Source organism: Passer domesticus, chromosome 8, assembly GCF_036417665.1.
Source record: "Passer domesticus isolate bPasDom1 chromosome 8, bPasDom1.hap1, whole genome shotgun sequence".
Classification (NCBI taxonomy): domain Eukaryota; kingdom Metazoa; phylum Chordata; class Aves; order Passeriformes; family Passeridae; genus Passer; species Passer domesticus.
Window position 1 is genome coordinate 56,255,200 of NC_087481.1, and position 27,043 is coordinate 56,282,242.

Sequence of the window (27,043 nt, forward strand, 5' to 3'; positions counted from 1 at the left end):
GGTTCTTCAAGAATTATTATTCATCTTCTCCATTTTGTCCAAAGCTCCAAAGCCTCTTTTTCCCTCACTGTGTTCTGACACAGCTTGAGGGAGCAGTGGGGCCTTGGTGCTCCTTGAGGGACCCACTCTTGGTTCTTCTGGAATGTCTCTTGAACAATGGATATGGAATATAGCATGGAATGATAGGATGCCATGCCAGAAGGGCATCTCAAGGATCACCTGGTGCTGTGTTCCTTGGGAAGAGCATAGAGAAGAGCTCAGGAAGGGAGTTTGGTTCTCCTTGGAGAACCCGGGCTCAGCTCTGCTGTGATTGCCTCTTGATGAGAGGATTCTCATTCTGCATGGAATCATGGCACCACAGGATGGTTTGGGCTGGAAGGGACATTAAATTTCATCCCATTCCACCCCTACCATGGGGACACCTTCCACCATCCCAAGTGCTCCAGCCAGGCCTTGGGCACTTCCAGGGATCCTGTGCCAGGGCCTTACACCCTCCCAGGGAACAATTCCTTCCCAAAATCCCATCCGACCCTGCCCTCTGGCAGTTTGTACCCATTCCTCCTAGTCCTGTCACTCCAGTTCCTGGTGAATTGTCCCTCTCCGCTTTCCCTGGAGCCCCTTTAGTTCCTGGAAGGTGCTGTGAGGTCTCCACACCACCTTTTCTTCTCCAGGCTGACCAGTCCCAACTCTCCCAGCCTGTCTCCATGGTGGAGGTGCTTCATACCCTGTATCACCTTTGTGGCCTCCTGAGGACTTGCTCCAACAGTTCCATGCCCTCCTTATGTTGAGGGCACCAGACCTGTCTGCAGTACTCCAGATGGGAATCCACTGCTTCATTTTTCCTGTTTTAATTTACTATTTTCTGACCTAGCCTAATGAAAAAAATGCACCATTGTAGTAAACTCTTGCTTCTTGGTTGCAGAGGGTGACAATCCCCCTCCCTGCTTTGCTGCTCACAACTCAGGTTTAACAAACAGGAATCCCAAATAAGGATTAGAAAACCTGAGGGATGGTCACCAACCTGTCAGGGATGAGGCAGGGTTTGAAATTCTCTGTATTTGTCTTTAAAAGGCCCTTGCACTCTTTGCTGTGTGTTCTGGGTGATCTGTAGCCTCACCCAGGGCTTGTCAAACACCACTGGAAGGAGGCAGTTGGCTTAATTAAAGCAGATCGACGTTTTTACAGCTTCCTATATTTTAGTTTCTGCCAAGACAACTGACAACAAGAAATGAGGAATTTATGAAGGAATCATGAAAAATTTATGCTGGCATATGAGATTTATTCATCCAACATAGAAAGTGTGCTTTAAATTCTGACATCAGAGCTGCTAATAGGAAGTTTGGAAATAGACTAAAACTGTTGATTATTTTATGTGAACATGCAGATTCCACACTGGATTTCCATCCTATGCTGTGCTGGGAGGGACCATAAAGATAATCTTGTTCCACCCCTGCCATGGGCAGGGACACCTTCCACTGTCCCAGGCTGCTCCAAGACCCAGTTTTCAACCTGGCCTTGGGCACTGCCAGGGATCCAGGAGCAGCCACAGCTGCTCTGGGCACCCTAGGCCAGGGCCTGCCCACCCTGACAGAGTACAATTTCTCCCCAAAATCCCATAGAAATCTACTTTCCTTCTGCTTAATGCCATTTTCCCTTATCCCATCAACGCAGTAGTTGGATTTCTAGCTTGGAACCTAGAACTGAGGTTTTTTTCTCTGTTAGTCAGGATTTCAAACTTATTATTTGCATTAGTCAAAAATCATGGAATGAAACCCCTTATAAGAAAACTGGAGTATTGCCAATGACAAATTTACATCAAACCCTTCCATATTAGATCTTTAAAAAAACCCCAAAACCTCAACCCAACACTCACGTGCATTTCTGAAAAAATAAAAATTGGTTTAGATATTTGCTTTTTAAGCTTTGCTGAGCACTTTCTGGATATTATCTTCACAAAGCAGAACTCGGTGTGTGGACGTATGAGTCCACAGGGAAAATAACAGCATTTTCCTCAGTCTCATTTCAGCTCGACTGTTGCATTAATTTCCTTTATAACTTCTGACATCTGTAGCATGAATTGCTAATTTGTTTGGTCTGAAAGTTGGTAGGAAATAAGGACTCCAGTGAAGCCAGAGTGCAAAACCACTGTTGCGTTGAGCATTTTTTGCCGTGGTTCTCCTGACGTGACCAACTCCTCCATTTTGTGCTTAACCTGGATTTGATTGAAATTTGTAAACTTTGCCTGTACACGGAGTTTTGTATCAGAGCTCGCTGTTCTCTCTGCTGTAAAATATCTAATCCCTTCTACTTACATGTTTCTGTTAAAGCTGTTCCCTTGTTCTGACATGGAAATCCTCCCTGTGCAAGTGTGATGGATGAAACACAGCGCTCGCCTTGATTTAACACGGGGAGAGGTTTGTTAGAGCTGATAAATAGAAAGGGGTTGATTTAAGGCACCCTGGAGTGGGTTTTGGGCAGAGATGTGGGTGTGGGATGAGCAGAACAGCTCCAAGACTTGCTGATCATGGAAATTAATCTCCAGATCTGGGGAAGCCCAGGTCAGTCTGTCAGAGACGTCTCACGGCAAGCACATGGAGTGAGATAACGATGCACCACAATTAACCTGAGATGGGCAGCTTCAGATGAGACAAGGCTGACTGGCACGTGAGGTTTTTCCAAGTTTTTCAGCTTATTCAGTTGAAAATCCAGAAGGGCTGGATTGTATTTTGTGGATAGATGTGATAAATAGCAAATAAATGCTGGTAAAGCTTGGTGGGTGCCAAGGGCAGGTTCTTGTGCAGTGGAGGAGATTTGCATGTTAAGGAATAAAACAGGACAGAGGGGAATTGCCTTAACCTGTAGATAAGCAGAATAAGGTGGGATGTTTGGAAGGAATTGTTCCCTGGGAGGGTGGGGAGGGGCTGGGATGGAATTCCCAGAGAAGCTGCCTCTGGATCCCTGGAAGTGCCTGAGGCCAGGTTGGACACGGGGGCTTGGAGCAGCCTGGGAAGGTGTCCCTGCCATGGCAGGGGTGGAACGGGATGATCTCCAAGGTCCCTTCCCACCCAAACCCATGTGGGATTCTGTGGTTCTGTGACTCTTAGGAAAAGCTGAAGGTTCTGTTTCCTCCATCTGATTTAGGGAGATGTTCATGGGGCTGTAAAGGTGGCAGTTGTGCAGGCTCAGGAAGGATGAATCCACAGAGTCCTAGAACTTCACTTGAGGTTGGAAATGTCCTTCAGGACCATCAAGTCCAATTTCCCCAGCACTGCCAAGGCCACCAGGTGCCACATCCACACAGCTCTTAAATCCTGCAGGGATGGGGATTCCACCTCTTCCCTGGGCAGCTGTGCCAGGGCTGGACAACCCTTTCAGGGAGAAATTTTCCCAAATATCCCACCTGCCCCTCCCTCCTCTGGTGCACCTTGAGGCCATTTCCTATTGTCCTATCTTGTCTGTCCATGTACTCAAAGAGTTACCACCAACTCCTTTCCAGCTGTGTTAATAAATGAAATTGCAGTGATAAGGAATGAGTTTGCTTTAGGGTTTTAGGGTTTTTTGCCTCCTCCTCAGTGCTCTTTAATAATAAATGAATTCTATCCATGCAGTGAATAAGCCTGTTTGGGATGTAAGTGCTGCAATACATCTTACAGAGCCAGGGCTGGATTTGGGAATGCTGCAGGTTCTGTCAGGAGCTGTAGGCTGCACAGGAACAATCCTGAAAAAGCCTTTTTAAAAATTAAATTTAAAAAAAAAAAAAAAGGAGATTTACATGGTTTGGTTTCTTTATGCTTTGAGAGAAAATTACCATGTCAAGGTTTCATCTTGTGTTACCCTCTGGTTTTGTATCACTAAGTTTGGTGCATCAATTAGGAAATTCAGGGTGAAGGATGCACTTAGGATGCACCAACAGCAGAAAAAGAGGTTTTCTAGTGCTGGTCTCTGTCCACTGGAACACAGTGATAACCATTTCAATGTGTTACTGATCTGATCATTCTGTGGATCTAAATTTCTCTGCACAAATTTTTCAGATGTCACTGGGAATAATTTGACTTGTGTTGGGTTTTTTTGCTTGCTTGTTTGTTTGGCATTTTTTAGGTCATTTTTGCTGGTTTATTTTTTCTTTGTTGCTTTCCCCCCTTCTGGATATTGATTAATTGTTTGTGGTTTGATTAATGTATGTATTTATTTACTCTTTGAGTGCTGCATTTCAGCTGTTGAGTGCATGAGCAAACTGCTCATGGTGCAGTCACAGAATCCCAGGATGGTTTGGGTTGCAAAGACCTTAAATCCCATCTCATCCCACCCCCTGCCATGGCAGGGACACTTCCACTACCCCAAGTTGTTCAACATAAGGAGGACAGTTGTTCAACTATACCATCTAAGCTGTGATCCAACAATGATCCTAATTTTTCATTAAGAAAAAAAAATTAAATCTTGGTCACCTGTTTTTTCCCCTCTCTGCCCAGTTTTTCTTAGATTAATCTCTATGTGTTGGTTACACAGACTTAAATTTCAAGCTTAAATTTATGAGATGTTGTTACCTCATCATCATATAAGTCTTTTAATCTGCAATTAATAGGCTAATTAAAATGTCATGTTTATGAAAATGACTTTTTTCCCTGGCTGGGATATTTTGCAGTTCACTTACCAGCAGTGGCTCTGGGTTTCCAGGTGAACGTTGTGTCCTTGAGCTCTCCTTGACTGCACTGAGCATTTGCTTTGTCCATTGCCAGCTCACAAAACATTAAACATTCCCTTTTTTCTTCCCTGAATCATAAATCCCCTGGCTCAGGGAGTGCTGTTGGGATGGGGGAAATGCTGAGGCTGCTGAGCTGCCCTGGAGCAGAGCACAGGTACAGGGAAGGGACACAAAGTGCAGCTCATCCCCTCAATCCAGGCAGCAGCACCTGGACTCTGCACTTTGGTTATTTACACCTGAGTCAGGGCAGCTCAGAGATGAAAAAGAAAGAGGAAATGAAAGCCCAGGTTTTGAAAAGAGTGAATGGAATTTGTGCTCAATGTCCTACTCATTGGAGGGGGAGAATTGTGGTTTTTTTCTTGCTCTGTGAAAAGCTGTAAACGTTTTGGCACAAGTTGTTTTTATCCTATTTTAAATTTATTTCCCAGATACAGAAGTTAACATGGTGCAAGTGAATAATTTCATGCTTTTTTCTGTTTTATCAGTAACTCAGTGTAAATACTTCTCTTTTTTCTGTAATGAGATTTTGGTGAGTTATATTGATACGAAAGAAATCTAAAAAGCAGCACAAAGATCTGCTGAAAAAGTTTAAAAAGAAAAAAGGAGCAACAACTTGTAACACTTGCTCATCCCTGCAAGAATTTATGCCTGCACGTACCTGAGCCAGTGTTCAGGAGCTTTGTTTGAAGACTGGCAAGGAATCCAATGGAAATGCAGGAAAACTTCTCAAGGAATCAGATTCTGCCATGCAAATTCACCAAGTTAAGAAGGACGTGATTTGTGAAGGTTTTAAATTTTAACCCCCTTTTTTTTTTGAGGCATTTTCAGCATTTTGGAGGCTGAATTATAGGAAGGCTAAGAAAGGGACAGATTTAATGTCAGAATTCAGGTATTTCAAGGCACAAACCTGGAGAATTTATGGTGCAGGTGTCAGGAGGGATGCCAGCAGTAAAGCCACGGTGATGTCAAGCAAGCAGCCAACGTTTGAAATGCGATGCAGCTCATTTTGGGGTGTGCTGCAGGCTCTGACACACACAGGCTTCCAAAAAATGGGCATAAATTCTCCACACAGATGTTGCCTTTGGGCCCAGGGGCTGCTGCAAGGGGATGTGCCATGGTAAATGTTGGAAAAAGGGGTTTGTAGCTGGGTTTGAAGGCTCTCCCAGGAGATCAGAGGGGTTTTCTTACCAGGGCTGGGTCAGTGCCCATCCTGGAGCACAGGAGAGCAGGGGTGTGAGGAGGGTGGCAGATCCTTCTGCATGCAAGTGATGGGAAAACAAACACCAGGATGAGATTTCCTGATAGTATTGAGGCCTAGGGAAGAATTTATTGGTCCTTAAATCTCCCTGACAGGGAGCAGCCAAGGTGGGGTTGGGCTCTGCTCGCAGGGACAGGACAAGATGAAATGGCCTTGGCTGTTCCAGAGGAGGGTCAGGTTGGATATTTGGGAAAATATCTTCACAGAAAGGATTGTCAAATGTTGGAACAAGGTGTTGAGGGCAGAGCTGGAGTCCCCATCCCTGGAGGGATTTCAGAGCCCTGTGGATGTGGCACTTGGGGACAGTGGTGACCATGGTGGTGGTGCTGGTGATGGTTGGGCTCGATGATCTCAGAGGCTTTTTGCAACCTTATCAATGATGATTCCATGATTCAGGGATTAGTCAGGCTGCAGTTTTGATTCTTTTAATTTGCATTTCAATTTTACTTCAGTCTTTGAACTGATTCTGTGGCAGTGGCAGAGAGCTGGGAGTAGCTTGGTGTAAACTCCAACCTAATGTTTATATAAATTTCATGCCAATGTAAGGTTTAAGAAAATCAGTGATTTCTTTATCAGGAGTTCAGTATCTGGTTTTCCATTTTCTATGAATTTTAATCTATAATGTTCTAATGACCTTTTTTCAAGAACATTTTATTATGGTGCCTCATTTGTCTTGCTAAAATATATTTTTATTTTTATGTGATGTTAAAAGTCACACATAAATTTGATCTTCCATTCACAGTCCACTTACTTAACTGGGTATTTGATTTAAAGGTGCTTCTGGCTTGAAAACGATTTAAAGGTACTTTTGGCTTGAATTCAGGTAACTTAAAATATTTTTGAGATAATTATCACACAAATATCAATGGCAAATGGGCCAAACATGATCTTGTGGGCAAGAATATATTTATAGAATTTTATTCCTGCATTTTATACTGAAAAATCTTCCATTGCATTTGTTACTCAAGCAGTTGAGCATTGTGGGAAAATTAAACTTTGCCAACTTTTTCAGCTCTTCTTTGCTAAAGGGCCATTGTCAAAGATGCTTTGTTTGCCATAAAGAAAGATTTGTAGTGACAGTTTTATATAACAACAATAATATTAATTTGAATTATTTTTGGAAGAATCTCGGAGCAGCTGGGGAAGATCATCTGCATTATGTTGACCTTACAGATGTTCAAGTTGATTCATGGAGGAATGAAGTAATTTGCCTGTGCCCATGCAGTGAACAACCAGCAGTGAAGAAGAGGAGTCAGCTCATAGATTATTTTCACGTGGAATGTTCAGCTCCATTTTGATAATTTGTCCATTTTCTCTGGGAATATTAACCCATATCTCTGCTGAAATAGCCCAGTTCACATCTGAGGTGTAAAAGCTGGAAAATTATTTAAAATTCTATGCAAAATTAAGGAAGGTTAATGTAATACTTAGTTTTTTTAAGGTCAACAAAGGTGTGGGCAAATACTAACCCCAGAGAATCCACAGGGTTGTGAATTTTTGGGGAGTTTAACCTTGGTGGTCATGGAATTGTCAGGGAATTATGGAATGACTTGGGCTGGAAGTGATCATCCCATTCCACCCCTGTCCCAGGTGCTCCCAGCCCCAGTGTCCAGCCTGGCCTTGGGCACTGCCAGGGATCCAGGGGCAGCCACAGCTGCTCTGGGCTCTCAATTCCTTCCCAATATCCCATCCATCCCTGCCCTCTGGCAGTGGGAAACTGTTCTTACAGTTTTAAACAATAGATTAAAACTCATAAAAATGTGAAACTGTGGGGAAAGCTCTGCAGAGGCTCCTTTTGCTAGGGAAGAAGTGCTTCTGGAATAAATAAACCCCAGTGGATCCCATACCCTGGCACAGCTGGACAGCTGCCCTTCCCCTGCCCTCCATGAAGGAGATGTGCACTGAAAATATTTGGGGTTTTTTTTAAATCTAAACTATAAATGTGTAAAATGATCACAGCGTGCCTCCCTGCACGAACCCACATCCAACTGGAAAACCCCAGCCACAGAGGCTTGAAGAGAGGAGCAGAAGAAGCTTGACTCCATAACATTTATTTCAAATTAATTTTCTGCCATCCAGCTCCAGCAGTTCATTTTTCCTACTGAATGGGATCTAATAAGACCTAATAGGTGATAAATCAGTTTCCCAGTTTCGGGCATTAAGGAACTGCAGTGCTGTGTTCTGCTAGAGCAGGAAGGTCTCCAGCTCTCTGTTCCACAACAAGCAGGGCATTAAATAGTCTTAAATCATCAGCCTGTCCCTTCCTCAGCTCCAGGACCACTTCTGAGGCTGGGAAATTTCACAATGAGGGATCATTCTTTATGGCAAACTCTGTAGCTGCGAGCAAAGCAATTTAAAAAACACTTTAGGAGAGTGGTTCCTACATCCTGCTCCTGTTACAAATCACTCGGCCTCAGTGTTTACAAAATCTGCAGTTTAACTAATACAGATGGGTTATCAAATTATCCTGATGGAAACAGATAGAGAGGTTGTTTCCTATCAACAGATTCATTAGGAACTAACAACAAAGTGGGATTATTTACTCAGCATCTATTCATTCCCACTAATTTGGCACTGCGTTATTAGCACTGAAGCTTTACATGCAAAACACTCCAATTCTTGGGGTAATTTGATAATGCAAGACACGTTCCTGATCCATCATTTCATAGGATGGGTCCTATAAACCTGTGTTTTAACAACCAATCCTTGCCCAGCTCTTCCATGGCAAAGCACATCCATCCCAATTAGGAGCAGCACCAGCTCTAGAGAAGGTTTAGATGAGCCTGGGGTTTATTATCCTTGGGTCTCTAACTCACACTCCAAAGGATTTATTATTCCAAAGGCTCTTTTTTTTCCAAATTTAAATCTGAACAAGGCTTTAGGAAGGTTCAGAGCTGCTGCAGCTGACAGCAAAGGGGTTCACCAGATCAGCTGGTCAAAACCAGCTGGGTTACCTCAGTTGGTTTGTCACACAAACCCATCCAAGGTTTTCCCTGAATTCAGGGGGGATGTTTGCACAAAGTGGTTTTTTGCAGCAATATTTTGGCAGTGAGGACCTCCAGCAGAAAGATGGGGATCAGGAAGGATCAGTGTTCAGCCCAGAGAGGAGAAGGTTCTGGGGAGACCTTAGAGCCTGTTCTGGACTCTAAAGGGGCTCCAGGAGAGCTGGACAGGGACTTGGGTCAAGAGATGGAGGGACAGGACACAGAGAATGGCTCCCACTGCCAGAGGGCAGGGATGGATGGGAGATTGGGAAGGAATTCCTGGCTGGCAGGGTGGGCAGGCCTGGCACAGGGTGCCCAGAGCAGCTGTGGCTGCTCCTGGATCCCTGGCAGTGCCCAAAGCCAGGCTGGAGCAGCCTGGGACAGTGGGAGGTGTCCCTGCCCATGGCAGGGGTGGAAGGAGAAGATCTTTAAAGTCCCTTCCAGCCCAAACCAGTCTGGAATTCCATGGTTTATGGTCAGCAGAGTCCTTGCACATGGGACTTGTCAGCCCAGGCCCAGCAGGTTTTGGATGATGTTCCACTGGGATGAGGAGGTCCCCACGTGTTTGTCCTGCCCTCCTACTCCTGAGTCAGATAATCCTCTCTGGGCAATGATGTGTCCATTGACTGCCCTGCACATAAAAGGAGAAAATATTGGATTCAGCTGGAGATGAGGAAGGGAAGCACAGCTTTGCTTCTCACCCTCATCGATCCCACTCTTGTGGGTGCTGAAACTTCTTAAAGGAGAAAATGAAGTTTCAGTTATTGTCAGAGGCAGCAGTGAAATTACCTTTGCAGTTCCAGCTGGATGAACCAAGTTTTATTTATTCTCTAAAACCAAACAGGAGATAAAACACTCACACCCTGTATTTTCTTTGTACATCATCATAACAGCATTTTCCTGCTCGAGGATTAACACCAATTGTGCTTGGATTTGTTATTTACAGGTTTCACCTGGGGGCACTTTGCCTTTATTGAGTAGGAAAATCAAAAATTGCCCTTGCATGACATAAAGGCAGAGCTTTTAACATGGGAGGTCTCTGGCTGTTCTGATGTACAAAGTGGGGTCAGCACAAAACGTTTCTGTCTCAAAGACATCCAACACCTTGTGAGTTCCAGCTCTGCCAGACCTCTGCCCTCCCTGCTGGGGCATCCCCCACCCACTGCAAGAGGGGCTGGAGCATGTCCAGGGAAGGGAATGGAGCTGGGAAGGGGCTGGAGAATTCCTGAGGAGCTGGGAAGGGGCTGAGCCTGGAGCAAAGGAGGCTCAGGGGCCCTTGTGGCTCTGCACAGCTCCTGCCAGGAGGGGACAGCCGGGGGTCGGGCTGTGCTCCAGGAACAGGGACAGGAGCAGAGGGAACGGCCTCAGGCTGGGCCAGGGCAGCTCAGGGTGGATACTGGGGAACAATTTCCTCCTGGAAAGGTTTGTCCAGGCCTGGCACAGCTGCCCAGGGCAGTACTGGAGTCCCCATGCCTGGAGGGATTTAAAATCCATGTGGATGTGGCACTTGGGGACACGGAGCAGTGGTGGCCTTGGCAGTGCTGGGGGATGGTTGGACTCGATGATGTTGGGGGTTTTCCCAACCCTAATCATTCCATGGTTTTCTGTTGATCTTTGCTGCATTTCCCTGGCTCCATGCGGGGCTGGAGCAGGTGGAGGAAGTCGGAGATTATCAATAGAATCATGGAATTGTTCAGGTCAGAAAAGCCCTCCAAGGCCACTGAGTCCAACCATTCCCAGCCCTGCCACGGCCACCACTGCCCCCTCCACATCCCCAAGTGCTGTTGCCATTAATTTAGGCAAAGAAGGACTGGTGTGATTTCCAAACCTCTGTAAATGTGTTCTAAAGGAATGCTGAAAGAAACCAAGTGACCCCCCAAATTCCTGTGCTGTCCAAAGCAGCCTCAAAAAAAATCTGTGTTTGTCACAACCTGAAATTCCCTAGCAGGAGTCAATTTAAACAGCTGTGACCACCCCGTAATTACGATTTGTCACAGACTAATATTTGCTTTTTTCATTCATTTAAAACCCCATTTGTTTTACTGTGTACAAATTAAGAACAAAGTGTCATGTTGGTCCCTGAATGCATAATTGCAATTAAGGTGGTGTCTTGCAGAAATAATACATGGAGGGTTAATTTGGACCACGAGCTGGTTTTAATCCTGTCTTTGTGTTTCTCTACAAGTGAATTATCCTAGGGTGGCACCGAGAAAATCACAGTTATTTGTAGCTGGGCTGTAACGTTGTGTTTTTAATGGGAGTCTTTTTAATGAGGGCTTGTAGCCTGAATTGTTGATGAAAAGCAGATTAGTTCTGTTTGCTCATTCCATGAGAGGTGAGCAGCTCTGAGCAGGGTTTGTGGCCCCAGTTGGGAACTTTCCTGAAGGAAATTAGGGAATTTCTGATGAAAATGTCAACATGTGAAGAGTTCAATCACAGGAGGGCTCTGCACAAGGCTCTGTTTCTCTCTTTTTAGTGACATTTGGCTCTTTAACATTTGATCATGCCTTGGGAATAAAAATACGCTATATAAAAATATTAAATATTTTGTAATGAATTACAAATGTGAGTCATTGTGACCTAAATGAACACACTCCCTATTACAGGAACAGCATTGGAGTGGTGTCATCATTTAATTCTCTCTTATGTCTTGGACTAAATCACAATTTTTGAGGTCCATTTGCATCATTAAATGCTGTGTGGGGGGTAGAAGAAGCATCTAACTTAAATAAAATAAACTGAAAATTTCCCAATTTTAATACAGCAAAATTAATATTAAGGTAGATATAGATTTTTTAAAATAACACAAACCTTTTACTATTTTCCCCAGTAAAATTACTCAACCTAAACATCAAGGGGGGGAGGTAATTATTTCTTAAAAAGTGGAAGAAAAAGGAAGAAAGTTTTAAAATGTGCAGGAAAAAGAATCTTTATCTCAGATGGCAATTTTAGGAAAAAAAGGAAAAATTGAAATTTTTTGCAATAATTTATGAAACACTTATTGCATGTTTTCTTTGAAAGTACTGTTTTTAACTGAAAATCAGGCAGAAAAAGCTAATTCCTGAATTTCTCAATCCCTAGTTCTTCAGCAGTGACTCTCAAACCTCTTTGGCCTCTGGGTGTGATTCAAAGCAAAAGCTTTTTGAAGGTTTTTGTGTGGCTCCTGTAACACTAAAGCTTTGGATTGTAACACTGAAAATCATATCCCAGGTTTTGTGCTGCCACTTTTAGTATCCTTTGGGATCCATTTTCAGGGATCAATGTTTGGATATTGCTGATGTTAAAGATGAAATTGCTTAAAATCTGGACAACCTGTGTGTGCCATTCTGCTTTTAATTTCTCTGGAAAAAATCCAGGAAATGGAGCTTTTTACCTTGTATAAACCTTTGATCCCATTGATCATTGCTGGCCCAGGTCACTCCTGGCTGCTGCCAGGCTTTCCATAATATCTGCTGCAGATGGAGCTGAAAACTCTGGCAGATCTGCTCTGCACAAGCATCAATATCCATTGGAAAAGCAGATTTTTCCTTGCCCTTCATGGGTCACTGGATGCCAGCATCCCTCTGCATGCCAGTGTTAGTCCCTGCATCCCGCTCAGCTCATTCCCAGCTTTGTTAGGCCCTGCTTTGCTGATAGCCTGAGTTTTTAGTGACCAGGCAGTGCTGCCCATCCCACGTGGATGCTCCAGCATCACTCAAGGCAGGGATGAAGGAACTGTGAATTGGTTTAGTCCTGGAATGGTGAGTTTGGAGCAAACTTGGCTGTGGGACATGTCCCTGCCCATGCAATGGGATGATCTTTGTAGTCCCAACCCAAACCATTCTGGGATTCTCTAATATAATCCTATAAAATGAGGATGACTTTAGCTGTTACTCCATACCACAAGCACTGGGTGAAAAAAATCAACCTGAGCATTTGCTTTGGTTGTGTTTTCTGGGTGAGAAAATCTCCTATCAGGACTAATCTAAATTTTTCCCCACTTAGGTTTTTTTGCTTCTATGAGCCCATCAGATAATTGCAGTCTACTCCCAGAGAGGCTGCTGGCTTTCAGTGCCATTGGCATTATAAATCTTCTATCTAGAGAGAGCCAAACTGTGTAATTCAGGCCAGGGAAGAAGATAAAAGGAGCAGAAATGCTATTTGGGCCTTGTACCCAGCTCTGCTGTGCCCCAGTGCAGGAGAACCAGGCCAGGCATTGATTGTTGTGAAGAGACTGCCTGGTTGTCTTGTCCTTGTAAGGCTCAGGAATATTTTCCATCTGGGAATTAACTTCCCTGGCACTATGTGCACTGTGGGATTGATGGTGCTCCAATGTGCTGGTGTCCAGTTCCCAAATTCTAAGGAAATAAACCTTGCACAGTGTTGGAGATTCTCTTATTGCTCTGTCCATATTGAAGCAAACTTTTCCATGGCTCTGCCTTGGGAAGGGGAGGATTCAGCCAAAGGCAGCTGTGCCTGGAGGTTATTGCACAAACTCACATGTCAGAAATCAAATGTTAGCCCTGTGGTGCTCCAAAGCATTGTTTGTGTCTCAGTAGCCAGAGAATTCCTGTAGTTTACAATCATTTGGCCACACAACATAATTTAGTAGCTTAGAGAGTTTTCTTGGGATTAACAGAGGGAGTGAAATTAAAGTATTGCATAAAAGAAATCTCAGAGAACCTGATTTCAGAGAATCCCTGACTGGTTTGGCTTGGCAAGAACTTTAAAGCCCATCCTGATCCCCCCCTGCCATGGCAGGGACACCTTCCACTGTCCCAGAGTGCCCCAAGCTCTGTCCAGCCCAGCCTTGGACACTTCCAGGGATCCAGGGGCAGGCAAGGATTTACATCCACAATTCTATTTCATTGCTTGTTTGGTATAAACCACTTTTTATGCCAGCCATTGTCCCATTGACACACTTGGCCGTGGTTTTGTGACCCTGACTGTGTTTGCCTCTTAGGCTTTGATTTCACCAGGCAGAAACTAATCCCCAGCTGGAAAATTCTGGGAAGGATTGGCATGTCCAAGGCAGCACTGAATCCTGCCTGGAGCCCTCCAGATGCTGCAGTGCAGCCCCCACACCGTGGTGTGGTCCTGCTGAAAGGCTGCAGTGGATCTGTTTGTGGGGTTGGCAGTGTCCTCTGCTGCCCTGCAGAACAGAAAAACCCACGTTATTAATGGCATTGTGTGCCCTGCCAGGCTGATTTTTGTGCTGTGTCACCTGGGACTGTTTGTAGGGTGTGCAGGGTGATTTAACCCTTCCCACAGAGCCAGAAAATCTGCTCAGACCCACCAAGGGGCTCCTGGTACTGGCAGGTGTTGAGGTATTTATTCCACTCCAAAGATAGCAGGCAGGGTGCTGAGGGAGCTCTGGGAAGGGCAGCAAGGCAGGGATCTTGTGCAGGGGCTGCCAGCTGGGTGAGGCTGGCAGGACGGGCACAGGACCCGTCTCACTTGGCTCCCTCCTCCACACACCCCACTGCCTCCCTAAAACCTTCTGTGTCCCTTTAATATCCGAGAGCCACCCTTTGGATCAAGCACAGGCTTACCTAAAGCTCCAGCAAGATGTTGTTTTCACTCTGCCAGCATTAGTGTTCCCTCCACAGAGCTGTCAGCAGCCGTGGCACAGCCCAGCAGAGCAGCTGCTGCGGTTTATCCCGCTCATCTCTTACAAGAAATCACATTTTAACCTCTTCCCAGGGAGTCTCTGCTTCCTGGGGAGATGGACTCCACTTTTATGAAGGTTCAGCTCCTCTGGGCAGTGCCTCTGTGCTTGTGATTGCTTGGGTTGGAAAATAAAAGTCATGGTAAGGCATTGGGATAATTCAGCTCCCTTGGAAACTTTCTGCCATCAGAATGAACTTCACATTTTGGGGGAAACTTCAGCAAATGGAATTTCTGAACAACCCTGATTGGTGACCCCAGCACTGAAGAGGTGATAACCCAACCTTTGCAGATTGCTTTCTTCTTCCTCATTGCTATTCTCTGCTGCAATTTGATAAATTAAGTACCTGCAGGAAAAAAGGGAGATTCTTTTCCAAGCAACATCAGGACATTTGTTTAGCCAGGTGCAATTGTCTTCCCAGTTGATGGCAGGATGGATGAGAATGCCAAATAATTTGAAATGTAGCAGATCAATTCTATTGATTTATCCATAAGTAGCTGAAGTGGCTTTAATCACCTGCAGTATCCATGGAAATGGGGAAGGAGCAGAGGCCAGTGCTGTCAGCACAGAGCAAGGGAGGTTCCCCTGCTGCAAACCCTGAGGCACTGTCAAGTATTTAAAAACATTTGGCCAAATTCAGCCAGAACTTCCATGCTTTGCAGGAAGATTTGCCTGTGATGTCCTTTCCCAAACTTTCCCTGAATTACTTCTCCTGTAGTTATTTCTCTTTCTGGACTGAACGTTTGTGTGAAAAGCAGTGCAACAGAAAAAAAAAAAAAAAAGGCAAAACAAAAAAACCCAACCACTTCTTCTATATTGATTTTTACCTCGGCAAAAAGTGGTTGAAATCCTTTGTGAAATCAAGTCAAAACAAGAACCGAGGTGAAAAGTTGGGTGGTGAGGCCCTGGCACAGAGCAGCTGTGGCTGCTCCATCCCTGGGAGTGTCCAAGGCCAGGTTGGAGCAGCCTGGGACAGTGGAAGGTGTCCCTGCCCATGGATGGTGACACTGGGTGGGCTTTCAAGTCCCTCCCCACCCAAACCCTTCTGGAATTCTCTGGTACTTCCAGAGGGGAAGGTGATGATTTCTGTTCCTAGCAAAGGCTTTCTGCATTTTATTGAGCATTGCACTACAATGAAATGCTTGTTTAATAACTCACCTGATGGCACAGATCCCTTCCAGCAGCACTCCAACAAATTACATTTGTTTGAAATTACAAGCTCTGCTGGGAGTTTTTGCCAGCTGCCACAATAGAAAGTCTCTTGGAATTCAGCAAGTCTGCCTCCTTTAGAATAATAACTTTGGAGTAGAGGAATAGAAACGCTGTCCACTTGCAAGATATGCTACTTTGCCAGCATTGTAGCCTTAGCTAAAACCTCCTAAATTAAATTGTCCGCTAGCATTTCCATTAGAAAACGTAATTTCCAAGCTTTTATTGCTCTGCCATAAAATTCTCCAGGTGCTGAAATTGAGTACTGACGCTTCTATCCATGGAGATAAAATTCCAGGAGGCAAAGTTGCCTTGGGAAAGAGGACAGGAGGCTGAAACCTCTTCTTTCCTGCACTCAAAGTCATCCAAAACCCACAGCTGAGACCTCAGACATGTAGTCAAGGCAGGAGCAGAGCGAGGGCAGTCAGATCCATGGTTATCCAACAGATCCCAACCCTTGGAGAGGCTCAGACCCCACCAGGACACAGCCCTGAGCTGTGGATAAAGAACCCCTTGTGCCTCTTGGTTGTTGGTAGTCAGCCCACAAGTTTGTCCTTCAGCGTTTTGTAACTCCGTTATTTTTCATTCATCTGTCCCCTTTGTTTCAGAGGGCACCAGCCCCGAATACAAATGAGGGGAGAGCTATCAGTGATTAGAGATAATGTGCTAAAGCTGGGGCTGAAATATTTGTTAGAAAATAGGTTAATAAAGTGACATGGAGCACCTGTGCTGCTGTGGAGCAGGCATTATGAGGAGATTATGCTAATGTGGGTATTTAGTAGCAAGTCTTCTTTGGGATTACTCTCTGCTATTATCATCCTCAGCCCAGGAATTGTAATTCAAAAGGCAGCAAATGATCAAGGATTTAGTTTCTTTTCTTTTTTTTTTCTTTTTTTTTTTTTAAGTTTTGACTGCTCTTTAGCCTGCTGAATTAGAGGATGTTGCAAGGAATCTTTTAAACGCTTCTAAACTGTTCTTGAAGAGAAAGAAGTGGAATGGGCAGGGATGTGTAAATATAAAGAAGTGTTAAATTAAATTAATTTGTTAGTGGTGGGCAGCTGGTAGGCCTGGAGGCGCAAAGGCAGGTCAAGAGGGAAAGAAGAGAGACAAATTTGGGAAAGGAGAAAACTGAGGGAGATACAAGGGTACCTCCAGGCTGAGCTGTGGAAATGACTTTGAGTCTCCTATGGTGACGGGTTTTAAATTCTGGGGGCACTTTTGGACCTTTCTCAACAAGATAAACTGGAAGGGCTGGGGCATGTCCAGGGAAGGGAATGGAGCTGGGAAGGGACTGGAGAATTCCTGAGGAGCTGGGAAGGGGCTGGAGAATTCCTGAGGAGCTGGGAAGGGGCTGAGCCTGGAGCAAAGGAGGCTCGGGGGGCCCTTGTGGCTCTGCACAGCTCCTGCCAGGAGGGGACAGCCGGGGGGTCGGGCTGTGCTCCAGGGAACAGGGACAGGAGCAGAGGGAACGGCCCCAGGCTGGGCCAGGGCAGCTTTAGGTTGAATACCAGGGAAAAATTTTTTTTTTAAATTCCTAAGTAAGAAAAAAGCTGTTTGAACCAGTGCTTTGTGAGAGGGCTGGAGGGGTTTGAGGTGAGGGGTGTTCTGAGAAGGCTTTGCTGGGCTGTTGGTGCCTTCCTGAACCTTTGCTGGGATTTGGGTTCTGCTCTGGGTTCCCAGGTCTGGGGCTGTTGTTGCCCACCCAGCCTGACAAGAGAAGAGGGCTCTGGCTCCTATAAGCTCACGGAATTTATCTCCCAGGGAAGCAGAGCTCAGGCATGGGGAGCATGGTGATGTGCAGGAAGGCTGATCAGCTGCAATGAAGCATTCATTATCCTTCCATCTAAATTAACTGAAATGACATCATAATAGTGCCTTTTAGAACCTCACTCCAAATTCCCTCTCTTTTATCAAATTATCACCTAAACCAAAATTATTTTAAGCTGTGTCTGTGTATTCTTGTTTAGATAATCATTCTGCCATTAAGGAAGAAATTTTCTCATTCTTTTTCCTTCTTTTTTTTTTATGTTTGCTTAAGGAAAAATAGTGAGGAGAACATTCCTGGTTTGTATTGTTTCTTTTTCTGTCAGAAATATTTTGCATAAACAATCACAGTGTAAATCCAAATCCTTGGGTACTGGAGCTAACTAAATAACATGCCAAATGGCATAGGCTGTAAAAGCATTTCCACTTTTTAAATATTTCTCTTTGGATTATTCCTCCAGAGCAGTGTTTCTGCAGAGGCAGTTGGATAGGTGTTACATCCTGCGCCCAGCCTTCCTCTGCTCGTGGAGCTCCTGCAATTACTTTCCAACAATGTCAGAACTGAGTGAGAGAAAACGGGGCACAAAATGTTTTTAAACATGAACAAATCAGGACACTTGACTAATTAGGAGGGAGAAGGGCAGAATAAAAAGTGACTGAACCTGAGAAAGGGCTAAAAAAAATGAGTTGTTTGGCACAGTGACTCCTGTTCCATTTATAACTCGAATCCCTCTGTCCCTCCTTCATTTACAATTGCCACTGGAAGTCAGGGTTTGATGTATGTTCCCACCTCCTGGAGGCAGTGAGGTTGTTTGAAGGGAAAAAAGGATCTTTTGGAAAACTACAGAGTCCAACCATTAATTTTTGCTCTGTTTGGTGAAGCAATCTCTGCATCCACAAACCAATTAAGCACCTCTGGGCCCAGTGGAAGTGAATAATAATCAATAACAGGAAACATTCCCAGGAGTCAGGGGTTGAAATTGAAGTCAGTTCATGAACCAGCAGCACATTCCTGGATGGATGAACTCTGGAGTGAGAGCCATAAAAGGGAGAAATTACTGGAGAAATGAGAACTGCCTGAGGCAGGGCAAGGTGAATGGACCCAAGCTGGTCACTGAGATTTGGTCACCTGGATTTTTGGTTTGGGTTTTTTTTGAGAATTTTTGCCTTTTATGGCCTGTATTTCCTAATTGACCTTTGCCATGGTTTCCTCCATCTCCTTTTCCCTGGCTTCTCTCACCTGAGCTCCCAGCCATACTTTTATGTCATGTTCAAAAGGTGGTGGGCAAATCACTCTTCCTGCTGGATCATGGGGAGCTGACACAGATCTGATCAGGAAATGCAAAACAGGGATCAACTGCCAAAAAATCCTGGTGGCAGAAAAAAGGTTTTGGGGACACCTTAAAGCCTCTCTCAGGGGCTCCAGGAAAGCTAAAGAGAGACTTTGGACAAGGGAGGAAAAAGGGGAAATGGCTTTAAGCTGCAAGTGGGTTGACTTAGATGGGATATTGGGAAGGAATTGTTCCCTGTGAGGGTGGGCAGGCCCTGGCACAGGGTGCCCAGAGCAGCTGGGGCTGCCCCTGGATCCCTGGCAGTGCCCAAGGCTGGGTTGGAAGGGCTTGGAGCAGCCTGGGTTAATGGAAGCTGTTCCTGCCCATGGATGGGGTGGGAATGGGTGGGATTTCAGCTCCCTTCCAACCAAAATGATTCTGATGCTGCTCTCTGGAAGGTCTCTAAACACAGAATAAGAGGACAGTCACTGCCTCAGGGGATCAAACTACAGCAGAAATCTCTGGATGCCCTTGGAGCCATCCCCATCCTCCTTCCCCAGAGCTCACACAAAAACTCCTCTCTCCAGGCATTGATTTTGTTCTTTGGTGGATTTTTACGCCTTTCCTTCTTCCACATATCCTAAAGTGACTTCCTTCTGTAATCATATTCCTTCTATTCCAATCACATCATAGAAAATGTTAATTTCCTGCTTTTAATTGGGTTGATAAAGTCTTTTGTCTCACAAATCTTTCCCAGTACATTCGGATTAGGTTTTGTTGTCTTACATGGCAGCAGAGTCCATTGTGTTGGGTGCCAGGCTCTGAACTTCTTCCTTTTTCAAAGTTTAACTTCTGTGGCTCTTCCTGACATGGATAATAAATTCTTTTGTTCATTGAAACTGAATTTCAAGAAGAGCACTTCTTTTTATGCACACGCAACTGGGAGCCAATCTTGGTTATTAATTACAGCGAGATAAGGACTGGCACTGCAAGGGATGCTCTCCAGCTGAGAGTTTTGATTATTTATCCCTTGGCCCAGTGATGTCCAAGTCCACCTTTTATCCTTGAGAGTGTTCCAGCAGCCAATTCCTTTCTTCTTCAGTACAGAACTGCTGCTTTTGGGTTAATTCCCCTTATTCTGAAGAGCCACTTCTTGCTTCATTTTCCGTTTTCTCCAACTTTTGTCAGTGAAGTTACTGAAAATTGTCAGGACCTGCTTTGGAGGAGGAGGGTTTAACTAACACCTGGAATGAGAAAGTGTTTCAGCTTCCTCTTTAATTTTTTATTTGGGCATAAACCTGAACCGTTTTTATATTCATGAGTTGCAGCAACTTCCCAGGTGATAACAAAGCATTGCCCAGGATCCAGCCAAGAATTCATCCAGCATGATTTTTTACTATGGAAATTCTCTCTTCAGAGTAGTGATCTTGCAACTTGCTACTTCTTCTTGTCAATATTTTAATAAATGCATTTTAAAAATTAACTTCATTAGATAAAAAACATCTTAATTTTGCTCTTTGCTCTTGGCACTGGAGGTGCTGAAATATCCTGCAAAGTGCTGTGAGGTTTGCCATGACTTTTGATTTGTAATAATTGTAGTAGTGGGAGTAGGAATAGCAGTAGAAGAAATACTACTAATGATGATGTTGGTGATGATGATGATGTTCTGTGGACTGTCACTGGGATTTCTCCACTGACCTATGCAGGAAGTGCTTTATCCAGTCACAGAGGAATTGATCAAATCAAAAATAAATTGGGATTTCAGTAACTCAAAAATCAACATGAAGTCGCTCCATCTCTTCTTTGGGATGTTCCTTTATGGAAAATTGGAGGAATTTCTGACTTCCTGAACCCCCCTGATGCCCAGGGGTTGTTTAGTTCCAGCTCCAGTTGAACACGTGTTCTGTGCTCTGCTCCTTTTTTCCAGTGGCAAACACAGCAGAATTTGTATTATTTATTCTTTGTTGGTATTCCCTGGAATTAATATAAGGGAAAAATGAGCGTTACAATTTGAAGAAAAATAATGGTGTATGAAGTAATGAGATTGTGCCAAAGCTTAATTAGATGGAGCAGATTGAATACATTGCAGTGATGTCTTAAGGCAGCATCATTAAGCTGGAGGCACAATCCTGCCTGAGTTGGAACCAGTTTTGTGTTCATGAGGGAGCAGTCTGGGATGGCCCCTGCACCACGTTCAGTTGTTAATTTGGGGGGAAGATTTACAGATCTCCTTCTATTATCAGCTTTCAGAAGCACACGGCAAAGCAGGGCTAAGGAGGGGATAAAACTGGTGATTGTCTGATCACACAGATAAGCTCGATTTCAATCTTAGTTTGTGCTACAGCTCAGTAATTGAATCACACATCTCCAATCCATATATTTTGGAGCAGTGCAGGGTGTTCATTTGTGTGCTGGATTCAGCTCATTTATAAAATCTCTTAATGAAGTGCTTGCCCAGAACACTGACAAAGACACTGAAGGGCTGAAATTCCTCCCTGGTTGTGCTGTGTGCAAGTGCAGAGATGTCTCTTTCATCTTAGTTATAAAGAATAATATTACAAAACACACCTGTATATATGTATGTACTTGATTTTATGTATATTTGCTTATATCTTAAAAATACTTCCATATTTTATATTATTCCTGTACTTTCCTTTCTAAATTTAATTTTAACTTTCCCGTTTAGATCCTTTCTTTCTCCTCCATAATTCTGCCACAGGGATGATCTGACCTTACACTACAGATACATCCCAGTGGCATCAAATTTTTCCCTTTATTAATTTATTTCAATATATAAATAAATAAACTCTCTTAGCATCCTGCTAAATTTATGTACATTTTGATATATTTATGAATGTATGTACATATTGATATATTTATATAAATACATCAATATGTTCATAAGTAATTGCTCAGCAACATATTTCCCATATATAAATATTTAAATATTTATAAATAATGTCTGTTTCCATCATATTGGATTATCTGGAGGCTTGTTTTCTTTTGGATACCAAACTTGCAGCTAAATATTAATTTTTTTCATGAGAAATTGCTAAGTATCTTAAATTCAGTACAAATCCTATCTGGTTTCTTTTAAATAATCCTGCCCTTTTTTTTCCAGCCTGAAAGAAAATAATTTTTTTTATTTGCAGTAGTGAACTTTCTTTTTCAGTTTGGTTTTTGGGGGTGGGGAAAAAACAAACCCAGAACATGTCAGGAGGGGTTTTCATCATTTTTGGGGACTCTGAGGAGACGCAAATCTCTCCCAGCCTGCTCCAAGGAGCAGCTCATTTGTCTGGGCATTAGCTGGCAGCTGCACAGCATAAATTTGGAGTTTGCAGGGGGAATCTCATGTTTGTTTTGAAAATGGAGATCAGGCTACCAAGGAATAATCAGTTTATTTTTCAGCACCATGAATATGTAGTGCCCTACTTCTCCTGTGCCATTTGGTTTTCTCTTTCAAGCTTGTCAGGCCAAGTCCTTTTGCAATTTAAGAGGTGTTTTAGAAACTCTATAAACTACAGTGGGTACTGAATTACTGAATTACCATTTAGGAAATAGAGCAGTGAACAATGTTTTAAAGGCTGTCCTTTAGCAGCATTTCTGTTGTGCCATAAGTGAAGGGGGTTTTTTTGTCTCATGTGTTTGAAAACGTGTTTTTCTTGACCTTAAACTTAAAATACAACCAGTTGCATGTCTGGCTTAGACACAACATTGTAACTTTAAAAATTTATGTCTATATAGTGCTAATAAACTGAATTTTTAATGATCTCTTGATTATGAAAAGATATTTTAAAGACAAGTGATTTTATCCCAAACACTCCCTCTGTTTCTGCATATGCTAATTTACTTGATTAATTTGGAGAACATCTGCATAGAATTCTGTACACTTACCAGTGGTGAGATCACACTGCTTTTCAAGTATCAGCCTCAAATTTCCCTTTCCAGACAGACTCAGATTTTGTGTCTAATTGGGATGCCAAATATACAAAGGTACCCCAGAAGTGTGTAATTATGTAATTTTCTCTTGATCTTTCAGAGTCTTCCTGCGAGCAATTAATCAGTATGCAGATATGCTAAACAAAAAATTCCTTGATCAAGCCAACTTTGAGTTACAGGTAAGAAAAAACTCCCAGTTTGAATGGAATAAATGATATTAATGTAACAAATTTCTGCCCTGTGTAGTTTTGGTGGGTTTGTTCATGGTTTATTCGTGGCTGTGAACCCCAGTTATCCCAGTTAAATCATTCCAGGCTCAGCAGGTGCTGTGATCCATTCCTGACTTGTGGGTCTTGTCACAGAATCACAGAATCACAGCAGGGTTTGGGCTGGGATTCTGCCTGAATCATCAAAACACAAAGAATTGGGATTTGTAGCTGGGAAATATTTGTTGGAAACATAAAGGCAACGAGAAGCTGTATTAAGAATTTATCAAGAAACACCATCTCTGTGGTGTCTGTTCTTTTCTCCTTGAAATATTTATGTGCATAATTTAGAGACTTTTTAAGTTGTTTTGTAGATGTGTAGAGAAACATTTCAGAGAATTAATGGAATCTCTTCTTGTCATTTTGGGGGCTTTCAGCTCTGGAACAACTATTTCCACCTGGCTGTTGCTTTTCTCACACAAGAGTCTTTACAACTGGAGAATTTTTCAAGTGCTAAAAGAGCAAAAATCCTTAACAAGTAAGTCCTGCTCGTCATCTAAATCATGGCCAAGAACTCGAGGTCTATTGCCATAATTTCAGTTTAATTTCTTTGCTAAATCTATTCAAATTGAGATGCAATCAGGGGATAATGAAAGGTTGGGTTGAAAAACATGAATCAAGTGTTGTGTGTGTTTCTGCCCTGGCATGGAGATCTGAATTTCACCATTCATTAGGGATGAATTCAGTGTTTGCTGCTGCAGGATGCTCAGAAAGTCAAGATTCTCATGTTAACATGTTATAAAACTGCATTTTGAAAGCACTTCAGCTTTGTACTTCTTCTAATCTCATTTTTTGTCTGCTCTTTATGGTTCATCCTTGACTTTGTTGAGAGGGAATTTTGGTGCTCCAGCCTTTGCCACTGGGCTATCCCTGAAGGATGGGTTGGGATGGGTGCAGCCATTTCCTCCTTTTGAAGGATCACATTCCTGCCTCCAGCCACCCGCTGCCAGAATCCCACAGCAAAGGAAAGCTGTCAAAAGGGGAAAAAGCCTGGAAGTGAGAGGGGAACATGAAGATTCTGTTTAAACAGAGTGATTAAGAGTGGAAAACCCTCTAAGATCATTGAGTCCAAGGCCACCACTGCCCCAAATGCCACATCCTTGCAGCTTTTAAATCCCTCCAGGGGTGGGAAACTCCACCTGAACAGCCAATTCCAGTGCCTGACCACCCTCTGAGTGAGGAGTTTGTCCCAACTCTCCATTTAACCTCCCCTGGCACAACTTGAGGCTGTTTTCCCCTTGTCCTGTTGATATTTCTCCTGCCTTTTATTGGGGGTCCACAGTTGTGACCTTATTATTACTTAACCAAACACCAAGCTCTGAAAAGAGCTAATGTTGTGATTTCAGGCAGTGTGTGTGGATTCTTTTTCTATTTGGGAAGAGCATCTGGAAAAGCCAGGTGTTCCCACAGCCAGTGAGGTCACAAAAATGGGGAATTTCCAAGCTGTGATTCCCTGAACAAGCACGGCTCTGGCTCCTGGTGTGTACAGTAAATAAAATGTGTCTATATAGAGAAAGAAAATGCATTTTGTATCCCTTCACCTTCCCAATCCAGGCCTTTTTGTCTGTTATTGTGATAAGAGAAATCCCAGGGGGACTGGGGACAGTTCATCACTGCTGCAGTGATTTGGTTTTAAAGGCTTTTTGCTCATGTGGCTTTTGGGTTTTGACCAGAAAATTCAGGAAGAGCTCCATATCCCATCCCTTTTTATGGGAGCCAAGTTTGCCCTGCAAACTCCACCACTCCCTCCTGAGTTCTGAGGTGTTTCCTTTGGAAGCTGTGCTCTACCTGAGCCTTGAAAGAGAATTTTAAAGCACTTTAGGATCTGCTCTACCTGGGGCTTCCTTGATGAAACAGGAATATTTACAAGTTCAGTGGAAAAGTGGTGTCAAGCAGAGCTCAGGGTTTGGGGCTTGTGCTATAAATACCAGAAATAACACTATAGATAAAGGTTTTTTAAGGAAGTTGAGCTGGTGTTGCAGAGCCAGGTGTATTTTATTCAAGGAAATTGAGCTGGTATTGTGAAGGCAGGTATATTTTATTTAGGAAATTGAAATGGTGTTGCAGGTAAATTTAATTTAATTAAATTTAGAATCCCTTTGCTCTCTCTGCTCAGTGTTAATGAGAACCTACGAGAGCATTTTAGTCCAGCTCAGACTCCTGACCTGAACAAAGAGCCAAAAGCCGAGCTGGAATTGGGCTGGAAATTGCTGTCAAATACATTTGTGGACTGCTAATTCCTCTTTGTCAGGATGGAAACCACAGGCACAAATTTTCTCTGAGTGATTTTTATAATAAACAGAGCAGTTTATCTTGCTGAAGGAATTGAAGGAATCAACAGGCATTTCTCACTGCTAATATCAGTAAATAAATTAAGTCGTTTGAAGAGGTTGCTTAATAAAGTTTGCAAAATTGTAAATCTTTGTTTATAATGAATTTGCAAATTGTTATTTTCAGTTTAATCAGGTTTTGGAGACAGGAATCAAGACAATAAATTTGAGATTCAATAAATGCATGGTCTGGAGGCACTTTCATTGCTGTGTGAAGGCACTTCTGTGTCAAAAGGGATGTAATTAATCAGTTAATTCAATATCATACTCACCCATCTTTTTAAGTACATATTTCAATTAAAACGTCAAATATTTAATAATTAAAATTTAATTATTGTAATTTGTAGGTTTTGCTAAACATTGCATTTAAGCATTAGATAATAGCAGATTCTTAATGATGCAGAAGATTCTCTTTAATCCATATTAATGACTGGGTGTCTCACTATTATCCCCCACAAATCCTACAAGTTGCCAGATATTACAGTTTGGCTCATCTTGTTATTTAAGTAATGATCTTTAACTTGCAAATATTCCATGGAGCAAATGCATCCTTGGCGCTCATTAGGGTTCTGATCCCATTGTTAATGAAGGCACTGGGATGATTTCCACTCGTTAAAGCTTTCCTGTGGAGAGGGAGGGGAGTGGAAAATGTCCCTGATGGCACATGGGAGGTGTTGGTGCACCAGCTTTAGGGTGGGTGGCTCCCACTTCTGCCTGGCACCATGGAATGCTGGAATTGTTGAGGCTGGAAACCTTTTTTCCCCAAATTTTGATGCTGACAGAGGCATTGCTGAGCTGGTGGGGGTAGCCAGGTAATCTCAGTAGTGTGGGTCCCATTTGAGAACCTGTTCTGGAGTTTCTTCCCTTTTTGAAGGCTGTGAATCTTTGAAATGAGATTTATCTGCTTGTAGGTCTTTGATTTCTTTTGGTTTAATGCTGGTTTTGTTTTCCTTTTCAAGGTACGGGGACATGAGAAGGCAGATTGGGTTTGAGATCAGGGACATGTGGTACAACCTGGGTAAGTATCCTACGCATGTGTTCCCTTCAGTGTTCCCAAAAAAACATTTACAGGGATATTCCTGGAAAAATTCAGTGCCAGGTTGGATGGGACTTGGAGCAACCTGGTCCATGGAAGGTGTCCCTGCCCATGGAATGAGATGGTCTTTGGTGTCCCTTCCAACCCAAACCATCCCACAATTATCTGAAATGGCTTTCCTTTCACAACAAAAGTGTGCCTTCAGAGAGCTTTTAAAAATCTGGTGATTTAAAAAATCAAGCCACATCTGCACATTTAATTCACCATCTGGGTAGACATATCACTCCTGTTAATATTTATGTGTTTTGTGGTTTTTGTGGGTTTAGGTCTCTCCTGAACACAAACCCATTGTCATGGTGATACCTATTCAATGGGGATTTTTTCCCCCTTACAAATATCTATATACACGCATATTTATATTAACTCACTTGAGGATGCAGCACCTGGAACTGTAGCAAAATGCATGTGTCCAAGGGTTCTCAGTACCTCAGCCTGGAATTCTGCTCAATCTCTGCTTTTCAGCCTTGTCTGGCAGCATCAGTGAGTCAGGACAGCCTGGGAAGCTGGAGCTCCCTGGAGCTCGTGGGTGAGTGAGGCAGCTCTGCCTCTCTCCAGCCTGGGCTGCTCCCTGGGTATA

The 27,043-nt window shown here is 43.4% G+C and overlaps 1 protein-coding gene across 2 annotated transcripts in view; it reads left to right on the forward strand.

Moving 5' to 3' along the window:
- DOCK1 (dedicator of cytokinesis 1) overlaps positions 1–27,043 on the forward strand; it is a 265,941-nt gene that overhangs the window by 165,587 nt on the left and 73,311 nt on the right. For both annotated transcript variants that reach the window (XM_064431580.1, XM_064431581.1), the window contains exons 30-32: positions 22,875–22,953; positions 23,418–23,518; positions 26,330–26,388. In XM_064431580.1, coding sequence (XP_064287650.1) covers positions 22,875–22,953; positions 23,418–23,518; positions 26,330–26,388 — 239 coding nt within the window. The remainder of the gene's footprint in view (positions 1–22,874; positions 22,954–23,417; positions 23,519–26,329; positions 26,389–27,043) is intronic.